Consider the following 16,136-nt stretch of genomic DNA (forward strand, 5'->3'; position numbering starts at 1 on the left):
GGGGTGACCAAGCCTGCAGGGGAGAGCAGTTGGGGGTGACCAGGCCGGCAGGGGAGGGCAGTTAGGGGGGACCAGGCCTGCAGGGGAGGGCAGTTGGGAGGGACAAGGCCTGCAGGGGAGGGCAGTGGGGGTGGACCAGGCCTGCAGGGGAGGGCAGTTGGGGGGGACCAGGCTGGCAGAGGAGGGCTGTTAGGGGTGACCAGGCTGGCAGGGGAGGGCAGTTAGGGGCAATTGGGCCGGCAGGTGAGCAGTTAGGCATCAATCAGGCTGGCAGGGGAGTGGTTAGGGGGTGATCAGGTTGGCAGGCAGAAGCAGTTAGGGGCAATCAGGCAGGCAGGCGAGCAGTTGGGAGCCAGCAGTCCTGGATTGTGAGGTGGGATTGGGCCTAAACGGGCAGTTGGACATCCCTTGAGGGGTCCCAGATTGGAGAGGGTGCAGGCTGGGCTGAGGGACACCCCCCACCCCCCCATGCACGAATTTCGTGCACTGGACCTCTAGTTCATAAATAAGAAAATAAATCTCAACCTCTATCTCAAATCTTATACAAAATTAATTCAAAATGGATCACAGATCTAAATAAAACTTTTGTAAGAAAACAGTAGAAAAATTTTGAGAACTTAAATTAGGCAATATCTATATTTCTTAGATATAAAGTACAAACCACATAAGAAAATATGATAAATTGGACATCACTAAAATTTAAAACTTTTGCTCTGGGAAAAACACCATGAAGAGAATAAAAACATAAGCTATGATCTGGAAGAAAATATTCACAAATCACATAGCCAACAAAGCTCTTATATCCATAACATTTAAAGAGTTCTCTAAACTCAAATATAAGAACAACCCCATTTTAAAAATATATTTTTATTGATTTCAGAGAGGAAGGGAGAGGGAGAGAGAGAGAGTAACATCAATGATCAGAAAAAATCACTGATCGGCTGCCTCCTGCATGCCCCACACTAGGGATCGAGCCCACAACCTGGGCATGTGCCCTGACCAGGAATCAAACCATGACCTCCCTGGTTCATAGGTAGATGCTGAACCACTGAGCCATGCCGGTCAGGCCCCAATTTTTTAAAATGGGCAAAACATTTAAAGAGATACTTCACCAAAGAAAATGTATGAATAGCAAACATGCACATGAAATGATACTCAACATCATTAGCCCTTAGGAAAATACAAATTAAAACATGATGAGACATATTAGACATAATATAAACATATTAGAATGGCCACAATAAAATTTTTAACTGATAATACCAAGAACTGGTGATAAAGAAAAGCAATTGGATATTTTTACATTGCTAGTAGTAATGCAAAGTGCATGGCCACTCTAGAAAATTTGGCAATTTTTATAAAGTTAATTTACACTTACAATATGACTCAGCGGTCTTTAAGTATTAACCTAGAGAAATTAAAACTCTTAATCACACAAACACCTGTCCATAAATATTTATAGAAACTCTTTATAATTGCCAAAAACTGTTCTGGAATGGGTGACTGGATAAACAATCTGTGTTATAACCATGCAACAGTCTTTCTCAGCAACAAAAAGAAATGAATTATTGATCAAAGACTTACTATGCTTCGTGAAAGAAGCCACACTCAAAAATGTTAAATACAATATGGTTTCATTTATGTGACAATTCAAAAAAAGCAAAACTGGCTGGTGAGGCTCAGTCGGCTGGTGCACTGAAAGATTGCTGGTTTAGTTCCTGGTCAGGGCACATGCCCTGGGTTGTAGGCTTGATCCCTGGATCCCTGGATCCCTGGATCGTGCAAGAGGCAGATGATTGATATTTCTCTCCCTTCTTCCCCCCTCTCTCTCTCCCTCTCTAAAAATCAATAAAAATATTTGGGGGAAAAACCCAGAACTATAGAGACAGAGAACAGATCAGTGATCACTAAGGGCTCAGGGTGGGTGGGAGGTTTTAACACATAAGAGAATGTTTCAGGGTGAGGATACTGTGTGTGCTGATCCTGGTAGTAATTATACAACCATCCATTTGTCAAAACTCACAAAACTATAAACAAGGAAAATAATTGAATTTTTTTTGCATGTAAATTAAAAATAAAAAAGAAAGCTGGAGTGACTATATTAATATCAGAAAATAAGGACACAAATCAATGAAAAACAAACAAGAATATAAATTTAATCAAAAGCTGTTTCTTTAAACGGTTAAAAATCTTGCCAGATTAATCAAGAAAAAAAAGATACAAATTACTAATATCAAAAGGATCATCACTATAGATTTTACAGACATTAAAAGTATGACAAGGAAATATAATGAACAACTTTAGGCCAGTGAATTGGACAACTTAGATAAAATGGACAAATTCATTGAAAGACATAAACTGCCTCAGCTGATAACTACTGTAGATAACCTGAAAAGCCCCAAATCTACTAAAGAAATTAAACTGGAAGGGAGGATCTTCCTCTAAAGAAAACTCCAGGCCTACCTGGCTTCACTGGTGAAACCTGCCAAAGATTTATAGAAGAAATAATACCAACTCTACCCAAGCTCCTCTAGAAAACAAAGTGGAGGGAACACTTCCCAGACCATTTAGCTAGTTCATAATTTTTAAAACATCAAATGGAGAGCAGTGCTCTCTTTACTTACAAGGCCCCCAAATCGAAATCATTGCCCAAGAACTCCTCCAGCAGACTTGTATCCAGGGCCAGGTTTCCCAGGGTGTCGCTGGCCCCCTGAGCTGCAAAGACCAATTGAAAATGTTGAGATTCGTGAAGATTTCATAATGGCTAACAGCTAAAAACAGTGATATGCTTGCACCCAAGAATTTCAAAGCAACTAAATGGCATAATGTATTTATTTGCCATTCAGATATGTCCTTCAGAAATCTCTTTAGATGTCACCTTTTTCCAGCAGCCTTCCCTGACTGCCCAAGGCTGGTTCGTGGCCCCTCTTTATGGGTCTCCTTTAACACCATGTGCTTTGCCTCATACACTATTACAATCATTTGCTTTTGTGTTTGTTTATTTATCTAAAGTTTTTAAGGGTAGGGACTGCTGTATCTTCCTTACTGTAGCCGCAAGAATCTATAGTGTAAACTTTTCTTATTGGATAGATGGATGGATGGATGGTTGGACAAATTTTTTCAGTTGAGACCAATAAGGCGTTCCATATCTTGCTTCACACTTTGTTAGACTTCCCAAAATGTAACACATTATTTCTGTCCTTTTTCTCGGTTTAAATAAATGAAAATAAACTCATCAGTTTATTCTGTTTATAATAAAAATTTTAAAATTGTAAAAGAATATAAAGTATAGGAATATACTATAGAGAAGACAAAACCATCTTTATTTGCAGATAACATGACTCCAGACTGAGCAAACTCAAGAGAAACAACTGACAATTAGAAAGAATCAGGAAATTTAAGAGTGGTTGGTTAAAATTAAATATAAAAACTAACTACTTTCTTATACATAAAAAATCCCAGTCAAGCACTTCAATAAATACCATGAAAAAAAAATTCCATTCAAAATAAAAGCACAAATTATCTAATTTGGGGACTTTTTTTAAAAGTGTAAGGAAACTCTATGAAGGGTCATAAGAGATTTGAACAAGTGGAAAGACATACTTTGTTCTTTGACTAAAAGACTCAATATTGCAAAACTTCTACTGAATATTATTTAGGACAACTACCAAACCTGTATATTCATTTTCTGAGAACCTTTCCCTTATATTTGTATCATGTAACTTCTACAGGCACCTGAATCCGGGAGAACCAATCCGTTGGTTGGCCAGTGGCTAATTCAATGATTTCTCCTAAGAATTCGAACTGATAGACTTTAAAGCTGATGGTTGGGATAAAGTCATAGCTAAGGCAGAGGACTAGAGGGTAGTCTAAATATTTCTGCCACCTGTACCTAGGTCCTTCTTGATATTTAATCCTTACTGAGCCTGATTGTTCCACTTTTGCTTTAATTACATGACAAACTCTTTATATACACAACTAGAGGCCCAGTGCATGAAATTCGTGCACTGGCGGGGGGGGGGGGGGTGTCCCTCAGCACAGCCTGCACCCTCTCCAATCTGGGACCCCTTGGGGGATGTCCGACATCCCGCTCACAATCTGGGACTGCTGGCTCCCAACCGCCTGCCTGATTGCCCCTAACCACTTCTGCCTGCCAGCCTGATCACCCCCTAACCACTCCCCTGACAGCCTGATTGATGCTTAACTGCTCTCCTGCAGGCCCGGTCACCCCTAATTGCCCTCCCCTGCAGGCCCAACTGCCCTCCCCTGCTGGCCTGTTTGCTCCCAACTGCCCTCCCCTGCTGGCCTAGTCCCCCCCAACTGCCCTCCCCTGCCAGTCATCTTGTGATGACATAGGGGCAGCCATCTTGTGACCACATGGGCATGGCCATCTTGTGACCACATGGGTGTGGCCATCTTGTGACCACATGGGCATGGCCATCTTGTGACCACATGGGGAGGCCATCTTGTGACCACATGGGCACAGCCATCTTGTGACCACATGGGGTGGCCATCTTGTGACCACATGGGGGTGGCCATCTTGTGCGAGGGCATGACAGTCAATTTGCATATCACCTCTTTATTATATAGGATATACTCTTTTGAATTAGTTACTATGTTACCTGAAATCAAATAATCCCCAAGTTAAAGTGTTCTGGAATTCTTCTGAAAAAAATAAATACCCAAAAATCGCCAGAAAAGTTGTGGAAGGGGATGGGGATAAATGAGTACTGAGAAACACACAAATGGACACATCAAAGGAAAACAAGTCCAGGGCATTTCAAGAAACATTACACGTAAATGAAATATATAAGGACTTTTAACACATGATAAACGTATCCTTTCATACCAGTGAGAAAAGACTAATTATTCAATATAAGTTGTGCAGAAAATTGGTTAGACATTTGGGAGAGAAAAGAAAGAAAAAAACTGGAACATTTTCCTGCTTCAACACCAAAATTCAGGGTAGATCAAATATTTCAACATGAATAAAGGAAACCATAGAAAGAAAACATGAGTGAATATTCTTATGACCTTGAGATAAAGAAGGCTTTTCCAAGCATGGCATGAAAACCACAACTATAAAGAAAGAGATTGATAAATTTTACCTTATACAATTTTTAAGGAGAGAAAGGATTTTTAGCATTTTATTTTAAAATAATTTTTAACTTAAAGAGAAGTCACAAGAGAACTTATACCCTTCACTCAAATTCACCAATTACTAACATTATGGGGGGATTTCCAGGTGCAGTTTAATATGTAATACTTCAATTCTCTATCCCCCACACCAAAATCCCTCCCATAATCCAGTGCCTTGTGTTCCCAGGGGCAAGGCACCTTCACATTCAGATCACTGCATTAGTCACAGGAAGGCCAATTTATGTTTAGCTTTTGGCTTGCTATCTCATCCACATTCATTGAAATAAATTTTTTTAAATCCTGAACACCTCCCAAATGGGAAATTTTTATGGTTACCAGAGAAAAGTAGAAGGAAGGAAGGAAAAAAAGAGAAGGGAAGGAAAAGAAAAGAGAGATCATCAACTCCATTTGGTGGCATGAACTAAGAGGGAAATAGAAGATATTCCTAGAAGTTGGGATGGTCAAAAATGACCTCATAGTGGAGTTTAGTCTTGAGCTAGACTTTGAAGAAAGGATAGGATGGAGATGGGCAGGACAAGACTCATTCACTCTTTCATTGCTTCAGCCAACATTTACTAGGCATCTACCATGTGCTGAGCACTGTACAAGATTCTGAGGACATAGCAGGGGGGTTGGGGGCGGGGGAGACAAGACCCTTAGGGGGCCTGAATTGTAAGGGAGGAAAAGATGGCAATAGTGGGGTCCGGGGAGGATATTCATGGCTATGGAAAACAATAAAGAAACAGGATTTACCGGACAGTGATGAAAATAAAATGGAGTGGTATGAGGGAGTGGGACAGAGCTCTTTTTGATGTGGAGGCCTTGCTCAGAAAGCAGTCAGCCATGTAACTACGGGGGAATGGCAAGGGCAAGAGCCTGGGCCTGGACCGTGCGGGCCGTGCTCAGCATGTTTGAGAAGCAATCATTCCAGCTTGGCCAGAGCACATGAGCACAGGGAGGTGGGAGGAGAGGGTCAGAGCAACGGAAAGCCTTTGGAAGGCGACACGATGTGCTTTACATTGTTAAAATGTTACTCTGGTGGCTCTGTGGGAAAGGACGATAAGGGGACAAGAGCAGAAGAAGGGAGATGAAATCGAACACAATCGCTGTTGTCTAGGGACAGTCAGTAATGAGTTCGTACTCTGAGCCAAGCGAAAGGATAAGCACTTCACCTGTATTTCCTCATTACTCCTCACAGCAGCCCGAGGAGGTGGGCATCAATAGCATCCCCAGTTTACAGGGAAGGTAACTTCCAGGGTCGCACAGCTAGTAAATGACACCCAGGGAAGCCAACCAGGCCTGCCTTCATTCCTGAGCCTACCCTCAGCACAGCCTCCATCCCCACCCCGCCCCCAACAATGCCAACCAACCGCAGAGAAGCAACTGCTTCTAGCACTTCACTGGGCTTTGGTCAAGCCGATTGCTAAGAGAAGCAGATGGAGGGAAGGATCTGTTTAGTTTCCCACTGAAATCCCTGCTGGTGTCCCATCTGCTTTATACAGCACCCTTCCCCAACACACACACACACACACACACACACACACACACACACACACACACACACAATTTCCCAGGAACAAATAGGAGGTGGCCCATAGATGAGTGATGTGCTACTTGCTTTACATCACCACCTTCGCCCACCCCCACCCCCAGGTAGAAATAGGAGTTGGTCCACAGCTCCCAGGACCTGTGAGGCTTGTCTGAACCCCTTAATGAACAAGGAAAGCTGATCCCTGTGGTAGCCAGCGTTTACTAGGACTCCAGCAGCACATCTGTGCTTTCCAGACCCAAAGGAAATTACTCAACAAGATAAATCCACAGTGTCAGATGCAATTGTTTCCAGGAGGCTTTTACACACACCGGGCCTCTCTCTAATGGCTCTGAAAACAAATCCCATGCTTTTAAAAATAATCACTTTGCTCTAAAGGTCTTAAACACTGGCTTATGACACCCAAACCTGCAAAGAGGGGGTCATTGGGCATCCCACCCCGTCGGGAGGCTCTGTTTCAGACCTCGATTGTTCCCTTTTCTACATTATGTTTGTGCCTGGGGAGGGCGTCACAGTCCTGCTCACAAAAGGAGAGGCTGCCCAGGCCTCCTGGGAGTACCGGGGAACTGACTCTTTATTGCTCTCGGAAAGCAAAGCCCTTCCTCACCCCAGCTCTCTGCCTCCTCTTCCAGACACAGTGACAGCGGCAGGAGGGTGACCCGCCCTGCTGCCCTTAGCCTTGGACAGACAAGAAAAAAGCACATGGTTATGAGAATCAATCCACAGGGAGTGAGTGCCACAGACAAAGCCATGCTGCACTCAGAGGACTGACTAACAGACCTACATGTGCCTTTGGGGAAACTGCACAGCCTTTCATTACTCCCTGCCTCCCCCCCACACCCGCCTGCCCATCCACACACCCCGGTCCTATGTGAAGGCCCTTCTTGTTTACATCTGATGGGGTCCCTTCCCACATCACTGTCCCCAACCTGAATGCTCCTGCTCCTTCTCTATCTACTCTTCCATCCTTTGTCCCACAACAATGCTGCCCAGAGTATTCAGACAACAGACACGCTGACAAAATTAGGCAACCACGAGGATCACCGTAATGGTTGCCCTTTGGATTTAAACATAAAGATAGTTCCCCTCAGATATGCCAGTGTTCATGAAAAATTGGAGCAGAAATGGTAATGGATACTCCAAAGGAGGAGGAGGATGGGTGGGAGAAGAGGAGATGGGGGAGAGGAAAGCTAATGTTGGTGTTTAGAGCCATAGCCAGTTCAGAGTTGGATGACACCAAAGATGACATTTCCCCAGAGACATTTCCAATCATTAATTAATTGTTTTATTCATTTATTCAACATTTACTTAGCATCCACTGTGTGTCCAGAAATAAAATCAGGGATGAGCTCACAGTCCAGAGAGAGGGACGAGGAAACCAGCTCACGGCGCAGGGTGTTCGGTGTTAGGGTGGATGTAGACATGGGTACCAATTAGGATGGCTGGGGTGAGTCAAGGGTTTCTAGCAGGTGACACTTGAGAGGAATTTTTAAGGATAAGTAGAGGGTGGGGGGAACATTCTAGGAACAGAAAAGAAATTGTTCACATGCATTTAACTGCTCAGCGGCAGGATTCCTGTGGAAATGTGCCAGTGGCTGGGCCAGAGCTGGAGGGCAGGTGAGGAACTCGGCAGACTGAGGGCAGCCCCTGCAGGGACCCCCTGCACGCTGCATGTACTTGTAGATCAACCGCTGCAGCAGGTACGTGGTGTGTGTCTGTCTCTCTGCTGAGCTCTAAGCCTCTCTAGGGTGGAAACTGCCTCTTTTTGTACAGACCCTACACACCTAGAAAAAGGCTTATAGCATGCTGATGATTCAATAAATGTTGAATTTGTTGGGTGAGTAATAATATGTAAATGAATAAATGTGAATGGTGGGACATGTGGCTAGAGAAACTGGCAGATAACAGATCATGAAGATTCGAGGTACCAAGGCAAGAAATTTATCTTAAAATTTACTAAGATGTTGAAATTCTTCATCAAAGGAGTGACACTATCATATATTTTATTGATTTACTTGGAAAGAGAGAGATTTATTGTTCTACTTATGTATGCACTTATTGGTTGATTCTTGTATGTGCCTGACCAGAATCAAATCCACAACCTTGGCCTATAGGAAGACACTCTAACCCACTGAGTTGCCTGGCCAAGGCCAGGTTTATATTTTTGAAAGGTCCTTCTGCTGCTGTTAGGAGTGAAACTGGGCAAGACTAGAGCAAAGAAACTAGTCAACAACACTGCCAACAGTAGCCTTCCCTCATTAGATCACCCGACACACAATCAGAGGGCGCCTGCTATGGACCACGCACAGTGCTAGAGACACAAAGACAAAGGAGCCTTGGTAGGTAAGGGTCCTGGTTCTGCAATCGGCCCTCGGGTCAAAACTGGCTGCACCCTGGGGACAATTACCTACTTTCCCTGTGTCTCCGTGTCCTTATCTATAAAATGAAGATAATAAGAGCATCTACCTCACAGCGTGGAAGGATTAAATGAGAGGATGCCTATAAGGTGCTTACATACTTCCCAGCTCAATAAAGACTACATTTTGTCATTACCATCAGTTGCTGTGCTCAACAAACTCATAGCTCAGTGAGAAAACTGATATAAAAACATACTATGGCAATTCTATGTGAGAACAGAGTTGTACACAGGACTTTATGGGACACCTAAATGTCTCAGCAGGAGCAAAAGGTGCCAGGAAAAGCTTCTAGGAACAAGGGCCTACGAGGCTGGACCCATTAGCAGGAGCAGATCCTGAGGCCGGAAAGCCAAGAACCCGATCTGGTGCAGTGGCGGTGGGGTCAGGAGAGCGGAAGGATGTGCAGGGGCGGGCTGGAGTCAGCGTGTACACGCTTGTGCACGTCTCTTCCCAACTCCACGTTTAGTGTCTTCTTGTTGGCAGTTTGACATTAGCCATACCAGGAGCCTTTACAGCATGGAAGCTGGCAAACACTACGAATTGGGGAATTTTCCCCCTACCCTAAGAGTCGGTTGTTAAACATTCATCAGCACACCACTGGAGGTGAGTAGTATTTGAGAGGAGAGCCCCACTGAACTTCGTGATTGATGAGAAGGCACCTGAGCTGTTCCTCATCCCTGTGCTGGTGGCTGGTCATGCTGGTGCCTTGAGATGGGAAATGTGAGCGACGTGGGTGAGGGGCCTGCGCAGGAGCTGGAGGGGCTCACTTGCTCAGGCTCATGCCATGTCAGTCTTGCTTCCGTGCTCCTGGAGACGAAGTGAGCAGCAGGCACTGCCCTCACGGAACACGCCACCCGATGACCTGGAACCCTGGGAGGCTCCCAGCCCTCCTTGTGCAGGCTGTCCTACATGGACCCAGGAAGAACCTAACCAGTTCTTTCCAGCAGAGCTAACATGATTCATTGTTGGAAACAGTGACTAAATTAAAAGACTGTCTCTGGACTTCCAGGTGATATGAATCACTTGAAATTCATGTGCCCGATAATCAGAAGATAAAATGAAAATTAACCTTTATTTCACTTGAGCAAATAAAGAGTTCAAGCACGTTGTGTAACAGAATGGCAACACCCACATGGGGTTTCTATAACTGTCGCAGATGCAAAACTCTAGAAAGGATTGCTAAAAACCTGACTGCCGGCCTCTACAAACATCAGAAGGCAGTCGGGGAGCCTGCATGCGCCCACAAAGAACTGGCTCTGTGGGTGGGCTTCATGTCCTGTTCAGCTGCCTGACTGGCAGATTAGGACACTCTCCACGGAAATGTGCACCTTCACTTCAGCGGCACACTTAACAAAATTGTTAATCCATTCATTCAACATTCACTAAATATCCAACGAAGTGTGTGTGCGAGGCTCTGGGGATACAACAGTGAGCAGCACTCAGTCTTCCCCTCAAGGTGGGGGGAGCTCAGAAAGGAAACCATCGGCACCAACATGATGTGATCCGTCAAGGGGGCTTCCAGCCCTACGTAGGGGGGAGGAGCAGGCAGTTAAGGGCGGCTGTGTTTGTTGCTAAGATGGAGAAAGGTGGAGAAAATTACATTAGAATTAGGTGAATTGACTCCTGGGCGAACAACTGTACCCCAAAATGTTAACCTGGAGAGAATCCTAAAATTCAGTATAAAATGACTCTGCTGTCATCCTTCCCAATGACGTTATTTGTGGTTTGGATAAGTGTAGAGAAAGCAGACTGGCCAAGTATGCAGATGGCCTGGAGGTGGGCAAGGTGCAACATAATATGCAAGAATCGGGTCTCATCTGGGCTGACGAGATTGATGGCTGACTGGCAAGATGAAATTTAGTGAGTTAAGCATTCAGCTTTACATAAACTTTTTAACTTATGTAAGTATGAGATAGGGAAACTTGGCTTATCAGCGAATAGGTGATAAGGAAGTATTGGGAAGGAAATAAATTACTGCAGGGTTATAATAATAAAATCATTGAGTACAGAACTAGGATGTTGAGGCCCCTATTCCTCTATGCACAGGTCCATTCTTAGTGACATGGGCCCCATACCTTCAGAGGAATGATGACAAATACTAAGGTGTCCGGAGGAGAGCCAACAGAGTGTGAAAGAATCACAGACAAGCCACGTGAGAGATGGTCAATGGAGAATAATAATAATATTTGGTAAATTTGTTGAGCACTTTTTATATGCTGATACTGTGCTAAGACTTTCATAGTCACTTTCCCATGTAGTCCTCACAATAATTTTATTCTATCAGATAGGAACGCCATTTTATTATCCCCATGTTTCAGAAGAGCAAATCATCTTAGCAAGCTTAAATGCCTGCTCAAGTTTCAATAACACAGTTATTAATGTAGGGGCTCAGGTGTTTTCTACTATAACCTATCTATTACTGAACAACCTTGTTTTCTGCAAAATCATGTGAAGTAATGAAAGAAAGGTTTGGGCAAACCACTTAAAAACTAATAAAAACAATAACACACATAATAAAAATGTAAAAGGCATCAAATTATTATTAATATCATTAAGTACTTCAGAAAATATAGTAATTTGCTTTATAAAAGGATGTTGAAAGGGGTTGTAAAGAAGAGTTACAGCTGCTGAAATGTAAGGGAAAGAGAGTGGAGGAAATTGAGATTATGGTAACTGGCTTAAAACAATTACATGAGACCTACCCTTCCTGGGCTCAAGGACTCTCCTCTCTCTGAACACATTAAGTCCATTTTCTCCTCAATAATGTATACTTGCCCAGCCAGAGTGGCTCAGTGGTTGAGCATCAACCTAGGAACCAGGAGGTCAAGGTTTAATTCCTGGTCAGGTTTCGGGCTCGATCCCCAGTGGAGGGCATGCGGGAGGCAGCCAATCAATGATACTCTCTCATCATTGATGTTTCTATCTCTCTCTCCCTCTCCCTTCCTCTCTGATATCAATAAAATTAAAAAAACATACATACTAATGTTAATACAGGAAAAAAGAAAACACTAGAAGAGAAATAAAACACAAATGCATGTTAACCATAGAAGATAAATTTGGGAAAGAAGCTGACAAAAAGAAATTTAATTGTAACACATCAAGGGATCTTATTGATTTATGTTCAAGAGTTTGAAGAAGTATTGTTCTGGTTTGGTCTGTTAGAAAGTCTAATTTTGCCAAAGGCCAAAAAGGAGTAGGAAGAGGAAGGAAGAGGAGGGAGAGGAGAAGGGAGAGGAGAAGGAAGAGGAAGAGGAGGAGGAGGAGGAGGAGGAGGAGGGGGAGGAGGAGGAAGAGGAGGAAGGGGGAGGGGGAGGAGGAGGAAGAGGAAGAGGAGGAGGAGGAGGAAGAGGGGAGGAGGAGGAGGAGAAGGAGGAGGAGGAGGAGGAGGAGGAAGACCGTCCCAAAGGAAGAATAGCTAAAGAGGGGGAACCCACCTACGGGCTTTACAGGGGGTTGGGCTCATCTGGAATATGCAGTGCTGGATATTAAATCAAGGCCCTCATGGGCAGAGCCTGCATGGCACAACTTCAGAAAAAACGTAGCAAAGAAGCTGCCCACCCTGCCTCTTTCAGGGGTGCCCGTCCTGCCTCAGCAATACCTCCTGTCCTTCGAAGCCAGGCAGAGAGGGAGGGCACAGCCCACCAGAACACCAGCTGAGGGCTGAGTCTTCAGCCAAGTGTGGGTCAAAGACTTTCGTCCTCTTAGATGCAAGAAATAAAGGAGGAAAACTGGGAAGACTTGGAATCCTGGAAAGAGACCAGGCTTGGAGTTCTATATTTGTTGATTCGACAGATTTGTTTGAGTCTCTACTGTGTGCTGGTTCCTAGTTGCTGAGGTGCAGGAATGAATGAGACATAGTTCCTTCCTTCCAGTTGTCCATAGGAGACAGACACAGGAAAAGGCCATACATGCCTGGAAAGGTGAAATGCAAAGAGCTACAAAGTTCACGGGAACAAGGAGGGAATGGAGCCAAAGCCTACGGTGAATGGCGGTGAGCCAGGTGAACAAGGGCCGGAAAGTATTCCAGAAGGAAGGAGCCCATGTGACTCGGAGGCCGAAGTGTGAGAATTAGGGAAACTGCACGGCAGGCAGACCTGGATTAAATTCCAGTTCTCCGGAACCTCTCTGGGCCTGTTTCCTTATCTTGAAAGAGGAAATGGTTTTTACCACTGGAGAGCTTGCAGACTAAATGTGATAACATATATAACTCCACAGGTTCTCTCCTTGACCAAACTGTACTCCAATTCCCTTGAACTTTTCAATGAGGCCACTTCCGTGTTTCTCTGGGCAGTTTTTAATTGTAACAAGAATTCTAATACTGTCAGTTTAACCAGCGTCCTCCCTTTCTGTATCTGATCACCTTCAATATTTAAATCAGGTTCCCATCCTCCCCCTCCCCCAGGTGATGTCAGATCACCCCAGCCTGCATTCAGCAAGGATCTTGTTAGGTCAGTTTATCCAGAACCCCCTTCCCCTGCTCCTTGGATAAAAATTTCGCCCACTCACGCTGTATTCAAAGTTGAGTGCAATCTCTCCCCTCTACTGCAAAATGCCATCACAGTGGTCATTATACCTATTGTAATGGCCTCTTCTTTGTTTTTGTTTTTAAATATATTTTTATTTATATCAGAGAGGAAGGAAGAGGGAGAGAGATAGAAACATCAATGATGAGAGAGAATCATTGACCGGCTGCCTCCTGCACGCGCCCTACTGGGGATCAAGCCCACAACCTGGGCATGTGCCCTTGACCGGAATCGAACCCAGGACCTTTCAGTCCGCAGGCCAACACTCTATCCACTGAGCCAAACCGGCTAGGACATGGTCTCTTCTCTGAATGAAGTCCCCTTTACCATGCTTTAATAATAGCATTGATTTTTTTTTCCTTTAATGCTACATGCTTGACTCATAATAAATGTTCATTCCCTTTTATTCCTTCTCTGCTCTTCACCTCCAATCCCAAACACAGGCATCAGAACAATAAACCAATTGCTGAACTTGGGCAGATCAGTTTCATCAAAGCCGGAGATTAGGTGAAGGCTGAAGAGATAAGAACTTGCTCGCTCTGTTCTGGGGAGTGTAGGGTTGGGTAGTCAGCAGCCAATTTGTGGGAGATTACATGGTAACTAGACTCAAGTGAGGGAGAGGAGGGTTAAAGGGAGGAGTTTTTCCCAAAGATCGACCATGTTCACTTAAGTATTTTTGGGCACCAGGGAGCAAAGACATGTTTGGCCAGCTGGCCCCAGAATATGGGTGCCAATAAGACGAAACATGTCTTTGCTCCCTTTTTCCTTTGGAAAGGCAAAGTGGGATGTAGATGGAAAGAGCTTTGGACTTGGAATGAGAAGACCAAGATTTGCCACCAGCCCTGGCACCTACCAATGTGAGTTTAGATACATCTGTCAACTTCTTCAAGGCTCCACTTCTTTCATCGGTAAAATGCCTTCTTCTTAGGGTCGTGTGAGGGGCCAATGAGCTGATGGAAATGGACGGGTTTGTAAAATACAGGTATCAAACTCCATCAACAAGCACAGTACAAATGGAAGAGTGAGGAGAAACTTTTGAAGATGGGTCAGGAATAAACTGACAAAATAAGAAAATGTAAAAATTGGTGGCTGAGTATGAGTTTTTGTGTCCTCCTCCCTTCCCCCCAACATTTCCATAAACAGCCAGCAAAGGGAGGGAGAACCAAGTCCTGAGCATGGTTCGCATCCCTAAGGTCCTCAGCACCATGAAAGGTCAATTCACATTTTCACACAGAGGCCTGCTTCTCCCAGGGGGAGAGGAGGGGAGAAAGATTTTTGTGTTTGTCTTATGTTCATGAACATTAAAAAGAGAACATTGTAGTTCTTCAAATGCTTTAGGCACACTTCTTGAGATGTGTGAATTATAGACTTTAAAGTGCCTCTCTTCTGATCAGTTGGAATTAGCCTAGTCATGCTAACAGCTAGATCTTATTCTTTTATATTCATGCACAAAAATTGTCCCAAAGGACATTTACTCTCAGCAGAAGAGCCTTTGACTAGCTGTTACTATGTAGAATTTATAAGAAACTAGAGGCCTGGTGCACAAAATTCATGCACAGGTAAGGTCCCTAGGCCTGGCTGGTGATCAGGGCTGATCGGGGTCTTCCTTCCCCAGCTGCTGGCTGCTGGCCAGGGCCTTCCTTCGTTCAGCACTTCCCCCTGGTGGTCAGTGCACATCATAGCGAGCAGTCGAACTCCTGATTGGTCGAACTCCCGAGGGGACAATTTGCATATTAGCCTTTTATTAAATAGGATCATTTGTCAGTGTCCTTTTTGCCTCTTCCTGCATTTAAAACATGTTATGTGACTTCTTAGATTTGTTTCAAAGCTTCCCTAACCCAACAAGGGGAGAAAAAAAGGATCATTGTCTTCCCTGTTTGCATCTATAGAGGCCCACTGCACAGGCAGAATGTGTATGAGGAGCAGGGGAGTCAAATTCCAATCAAGAAACTCTCGGACTTCAGAAAGGTGCCTCACAACCTTTTCCAGAAATCTGCCTCCGGAACTGCTGTTCTGATTTCTGTCATCATAGCTTGGTTTTCCCTGTTCTTGAATTGAGCATAAATAGAATCATAAGTACATGCTCTTTAGTATATTCCAGTACACTATTTTGTAAAATTGTAAACATAAAAATTTAAAAATTCATCCATGGCATTATGTTACCAATCAGTAGTTTATTTTTTACTGTTGAGTATTTTATTGTATGAATATACATAATTTGTTATTCATTCTTTTCTTAATGAAAATTTGGATTGTTTTAGCTTTGGGCTAGCTTCTTTTTTTTTATTTCTCACCCGAGAATATTTTTTTCCATTGTTTTTTTAGAGAGGAGGTGTGGGGGAGAGAGAGAAACATCAATGTGAGTGAGATACATTGACTGGTTGCCTCCCACACATGCCCCAACTAGGGCCAGGGATCGAATCTGCAACCGAGGTACATGCCCTTGATGGAGAATTGAACTTGCAATCCTTCAGTCCCAAGGCCAATGCTCTAACCACTGAGCAAACC

General features: G+C 44.0%; 1 protein-coding gene across 1 annotated transcript in view; it reads right to left on the reverse strand.

Annotated features, from left to right (window-relative positions):
• MYRFL (myelin regulatory factor like) overlaps positions 1 to 16,136 on the reverse strand; it is a 107,507-nt gene that overhangs the window by 78,289 nt on the left and 13,082 nt on the right. Inside the window, exon 2 of the mRNA XM_008155570.3 lies at positions 2,625 to 2,715. Coding sequence (XP_008153792.2) covers positions 2,625 to 2,715 — 91 coding nt within the window. The remainder of the gene's footprint in view (positions 1 to 2,624; positions 2,716 to 16,136) is intronic.

The sequence above is a fragment of the Eptesicus fuscus genome, chromosome 7 (assembly GCF_027574615.1).
Source record: "Eptesicus fuscus isolate TK198812 chromosome 7, DD_ASM_mEF_20220401, whole genome shotgun sequence".
In the NCBI taxonomy this organism is placed as follows: Eukaryota; Metazoa; Chordata; class Mammalia; order Chiroptera; family Vespertilionidae; genus Eptesicus; species Eptesicus fuscus.